We start from the raw sequence: 6,000 nt of genomic DNA, 5'->3' as shown, positions 1-6,000 counted from the left end.
ACTGCTGCTTGGCGGCAGAAGTAAGCATTGCACTAGTACTTCTCTAGACGAGCTCTGCACATAAAGCTCTAGTATTTAAAATTACTAACGATGCAAATGGTGACAGACCAATCCGTCAAAGGTAAGCATTTATATCAGTTTTATAATAAAAATCCTTTATTGCCATACACTATTGTTAATACAAGATTATTGACTAAATGATTATCAATTAATATTAACAATATGGCAAATGGCCGCAAACTCAGCCTTATGCATTGCATAAGCAACAATGCTCAGCGCTGATTTTCTAGTCTGCACCAGTATCAGACTGAGCAAACAAACGCGTCGCTCGTTGCGTTATTACTATAACTAGAGTAAATTTAAAAAAAAAAAAAACAAAGCCAATAAACTGTAAAAGAGAACAAATAAAACTACTATATAAAACCCATCCCCATAATCGGTTTCTACACGACATCGTCACGCAACACTAAATCGTTTGGCGCGACGTCTTGGTCGGTAGGCGTAACTACCACCGGGCGAAGCGTCTCAACTCCACCAGAGCAGACCAGAGGAAATATAGAAATTATGTATTCTCGAATTTTCCACACCGGAGTCAAACCCGGGAACGAATCATACGATCATAGCGCTCTTCACTGCGCTACGGGGGTCACGAAATGTGCAATAGGACAACTACTACTACTCCTAAGCTACTCTGGACCATTTATTTGACGGCCGTTTGGCGCAGTGGGCAGCGACCCTGCTTTCTGAGTCAAGGCTGTGGGATCGATTCCCACAACTGGAAAATATTTGTGTGTTGAACATGAATGTTTTTCAGTTTCTGGGAGTTTATTTGTATATTATAAGTATTTATGTATATCTATACTAGCTGGTGCCCGCAACTTCGTCTGCGTTTGATTTTGTTTTTTTATGTGGCATTCAATTTAGTTGTAGTTCTAAAAAAAATTTGAGTATTCAGTATCGCTAAGCGTTAAATGAGGGTTTTGCAGCTGTCCGCTGAGGAGTTCTGTCCTATATCTCCAACCACATTCATCAGATCTTCACAAAGTTTGGGCAAAATTAAACACATATTATAACCTGTATAGTACAAAAATAATTATTTAAATCGGTTATAATTTGTCGGAGTTATGGTGTAAAATCGTTAAACACTTTCATCCCCTCTCCCAAAGGAACCACGCTTAATATCGGGATAAAAAGTATCCTATATTACTTCTAGCACATCCGAGAATATGTTTACAAAGTTTTATGAGGATCGTGAGTTTCATGAGTTTTTGCGTGAAAGCGTAACAAACAAACTTACATTGACATTTATAATATTAGTAGGGATAGGGATGGGGATATATAAAAGAAAGTTGTGTTAGTTAGATATTTGATTTTTTGGATTCCTCTTAGACCGGAATAGTATAAAAAGTATTAAAATTTAACATTCATCAAAAAAAGTTCACCGGGACGCTTCATAAAAAAATATATAAATATATATTCATATGCCATCTGTACACATCTGCCATAGTACCCATAACACAAGCTACGCTCACTTTGGGGCTAATTGGCGATGTGTGTAGTGTCGTAGTATATTTTTTTTTTATTTATTGCAGATTGCAGTATAGGGCTAACTTATTGTGAAATGAAAAAAATACAATTAAAAAAATAATAGCAATAGTTTTGTTTTTATACTTTGCTACTAAAAAGACAAAAGGCAACCAAGTTGTTTTCTCATTCTACTTCACAACATTGTTAGGGACATACGGGGGTACGGAAAAATTGTTTTGGTTTTCGTGCCGTAATGTTAAAATAGAAGCGGTGATAGCTCAGTGGAGAATTAGTGAAAGCCCAGTGGGTAAGACTTAGACTTCACTTTCGGGGAGCCAAGTTCGAATGGGATTCGTACTTGTCTCTCCGAACCTCTAACTTTTCTTAGTTATGTGCGTTTTAAGCAATTCAAATCGATTAGTTCAATTAAAAAATTGGTTGTCTGTAAAGTCGGCTTATTGACGATAGTTGAACGTGACAACGTCGTAAGAAAATACTGATGGAATGGTTGATAGATATTATCGTTGCTATAAACAATAAACACCACATTCACTTTTCACTGCACTTCATCCTTGCCGAAAACATGTAAATGTATTATTGTATAGAAGCTGTCCACGCGTACGCATCGCTCTCTCAAGTAGGAGAGAGACAGATGTCGAACGCGGAGGCCGACTGTGCCTCTTTGTCGCTCGTTCCGCGCTCTCGCTTGCACTTCAAGCCTTGAATGGAACGCCTCAGAGCGAGGTAACGCCGCATACGTCATGTTTTTTCGAGCGTGCAGCCGGCTCCATCGAATTATAAGATGTTGTCACGTCAAAAAATCAAATATTATTTTACTTAAAATATGGGGATATGTAAAGTGATTAACGTTTTGTGGGAATTAACGTTCTTAATGGCATGTGAAGTCTTTCCACACTTGGCCAGCGTTGTGGACTATGGAATGAACGTATCATATTCTGAAGACCCGTGGCCTGAGTGGGCCGGTAAATGGGTATGATGATGATGATTTTTTGTTATAAATAAATAAAATATATCACCAATAAATTTCTACCAACAATGTAAGTCTTGCAGTTCATCAAGAAAAGTGATTTATAGTTAGGTACGCTAAGTAAATATGGCGCTAATGTCCCGTACTAGCAAATTATTGTAGTTGCCCTACTGAAACTTGATTATTTACTTTTAATACTAAAACTTCTACAGTTCAGTTTCAGTTTCATCATTAAAACTATAACATAAACAACTAATAAATAGAATAATTTTTATTAATAATTTTATGTATCTTTATTTAGGCGTGTATAAATAAATATAAATATACTACGACAATACACACATCGCCATCTAGCCTCAAAGTAAGCGTCGCTTGTGTTATGGGTACTAAAATAACTGTTGAATAATTTAATGAATATTATACACATAAATACTTATAATCGCGGCGTCGATAGAGAGAAACAGGTGGAAAAGGATGGAGGAGGCCTTTGCCCAAAAATGGGCATTCCAATTGACGTAGAATACCTAACATTGAAATTAAATACCTAACATTGACATACAACGATTTTATAAATGACAAAGAAAAATAACAAAAATAATTAAGATTAAATTTAAGATAGCAAATGATTGTAAAATTTTGACATATACAAACTGACTAAAATTACAATGAATAAATGTATGAATTACTATGTACGACTAAAAATTGTTATTGTCTTACAGTTGGAAATAAAGGCTTTATTATTATTATTACTATTATTAAATACTTATAATATACAGATAAACTCCCAGACACTGAAAAACAATCATGTTCATCACACAAACATTTTCCAGTTTTGGGAATCGAACCCACGGCCAAGGACTCAGAAAGCTCGGCCGCTGCTTACTGCGCCAGTCGGCCGTCAATGTATGTATATTATTCATAAATTATTCATCTTTGTGCCAATTACACAAAGAATGCTAACTTTGGGCTATATAGCGGTGTATTGCCGAAATATATTTATTAATTTGAAGTTACCTTTTTAATAACTTAAATAAGGGGCTAAGCTCAATTATCATTTTATTTTCGATAGATAAAAAAAAAAAATTAAAAAATTATAATGTAATCAAATCTTCGGAAAAGGATGGATGTTCTCAAAGCACAACGGCATAGTAATATCAATAAGCAAGTTCAATAATTTATTAAATAGTGTACAATATTGTTTATATATAATAGTTTTAACCAGCGGTACCTCTTTATTTTTATTGTCTTTCATAAGATCCATTTAATGGTACAGTTGATCTCATGTTGGTCACTTTGAACTGCCAAACAGAGCTGGTATCCCCGAGACGTACACTCACCGGGCCATCTGTGAAATACCTACTAGACATTGTCACTTCGCCAGTACCACAGAATACCTCAATGGAACTGGCATCGACATAAATGTTAAGCATAAGCTCCTTCTTTGGTCGCCATTCTGTGCGCCGAAGACCATCTTCACCACCGCGGTCCAGGGATATTTCGCCACAAAACGCGCTATAGTAAATACGCATTGATGTATTTCTTCCGTCAATGAACAATTCCATATCATTTGTTACACGTGCTCTAATATTGATTTCACCAGCCTTGTCTTTCAATGTAACCTTAGTGCCACCTTTGGCTTGTCCAGTACATAGAGTTTTAGTTCTAGCGACTTTAATTTCAGGCACAGGTCTTTGGATCAATCGCAGGTCTTTTGTTAGCGTTAAAATTCTCGGAAGTGTTAACTGCCCAGTAAAGCCATCAAGCTGTTCAGGGTAGTTTCTCTTCCACATATCAAACCATGCCACCACTATTCTTCTTCCTTTGTTATCAAGAATGGTTTGCGTTGCATAAAAATCGTGTCCGTGATCCAATTCTCGAAATTCTGTTATAGGCTTAAAAGAAAGAGTTTTATAATCAAAATCTCCAACTATATAGCCTGTTTGGTAAAGATTTCTGTACTTGTCTCCTTGAGGTTCCATTCCTTGTGGAGACCATAAAAATACAAAATGGCCGTTTAGCTGGAAGAAATCGGGGCATTCCCACATATAACCGAGAAATCCGTCAGACTCACCAATAACAGCAACTTCTTTCCAGTTGTACTTGTCTTTTGATGAGTATAAAAGTACACGACCAAGCGAGGTATTATTTTTTGTAAATTTATTACCTAAAACCATATAATAGGTGTCGCCGTGTTTCCAAACTTTCGGATCTCTGATATCTGGCTGGCGGCCAGTACCATACAGTATAGGATTATTTTCATATTTCACCACATTAACTCCATCTGTGCTTGTAGCAAGAGCTTGATGCTCCTCATGGTCAGGCGTTTCTCCCGGATGGTTTATATGACCAGTATAATATAAATACATCTTATCGTCTTCTATTAAGGCGCTACCTGAGAATACTCCATTTTTGTCGTATGTGTTATTTGGATACATTGCAATTGGAAGGTGTTTCCAGTGTACGAGATCTTTGCTCGTCGCATGACCCCAATGAGCTGTGCCAGGTTCCAAAGATGATACGGGATTATATTGGTAGAAGAGATGGTATACGTTCTTGAATACTGAGAAGCCATTGGGATCGTTCATCCAGCCTTGCTGTGGCGCAAAGTGATACAGTGGATAGTAGCGGTTGTTGGTAATCTCCGCGTTTATACTGTAAACGAACAGAAACATTGTTAAAATCTTGTAAAACACTTCCATCGTCACAATAATGAGGAGTAAAGGCAGTCGAAACGAGAATAATTTATTTTCACTTCTGTTGCGTTTTTATACACCGATAATATAATGTTTACATAATGTTGCCTACTTACATTATGGATAGTGGATCATTGTTAAACAAATTTGTGACGTTTGCTTGTAAATGTACAATATTTAACTAGCAGGTGTTCAGAAAATGAATAAGTGATTTGAATAATAAGTAACAAAAATCGAACATAAAATTTAGAAGTGATTACTTTTATGGGAGGGTAAACCACTTCGTTACGTAATGCGTTACGGCGCCAGTCTGTCTGGCTTCCCTTTCTCTCACGCATATGGCAGCGGTAGGCAGGCTTCTTCTTTCACACTCTATTCCAAAGCGATTTTATATATTTTAAAATATATTTTAAAATCAACAAAAGATTTTGTTAATAAATAACCTTTCCTTAAATTATAATATTATTATTATTCCTTATAATAATAGTCTATGTACAGGGGTTATGATGATGCAGTGCTCAACCGTAACCATAGGAAATCTTCCTCCGAGCCGGTGATCGTGCTAAATAAAAATTTAATTAATAACCTAAGCTTTTCTCAAGTTAAACAATTTGAATATTAAAAAGGTTAACTTAAATTAGCTTATTATTTCTGCAGGGCGTCCCGAGACGCTCTAGTTTTTTTAATAATTTGCATAGGAAACAGATAACCCACCACAAATAACTATTATGATATTATAGATGTAGCGATCTTATCATTACCAAAATAGATGGCGCCACATAGATACTGCAT

General features: G+C 36.1%; 1 protein-coding gene across 1 annotated transcript; it reads right to left on the bottom strand.

Annotated features, from left to right (window-relative positions):
- Positions 1–3,753: 3,753 nt before the first annotated feature.
- On the bottom strand, positions 3,754–5,194 carry LOC120623982 (sucrose-6-phosphate hydrolase-like). The gene has a single exon (XM_039890280.1). It carries the CDS (start codon positions 5,185–5,187, stop codon positions 3,754–3,756), a length of 1,434 nt encoding a protein of 477 aa, XP_039746214.1. The 5' UTR covers positions 5,188–5,194.
- Positions 5,195–6,000: the final 806 nt, after the last annotated feature.

The sequence above is a fragment of the Pararge aegeria genome, chromosome 5 (genome assembly GCF_905163445.1).
Source record: "Pararge aegeria chromosome 5, ilParAegt1.1, whole genome shotgun sequence".
Taxonomy (NCBI): domain Eukaryota; kingdom Metazoa; phylum Arthropoda; class Insecta; order Lepidoptera; family Nymphalidae; genus Pararge; species Pararge aegeria.
The sequence above is the reverse complement of the archived record's forward strand: the minus strand, read 5'-3'. Positions and strand labels throughout refer to the sequence as shown.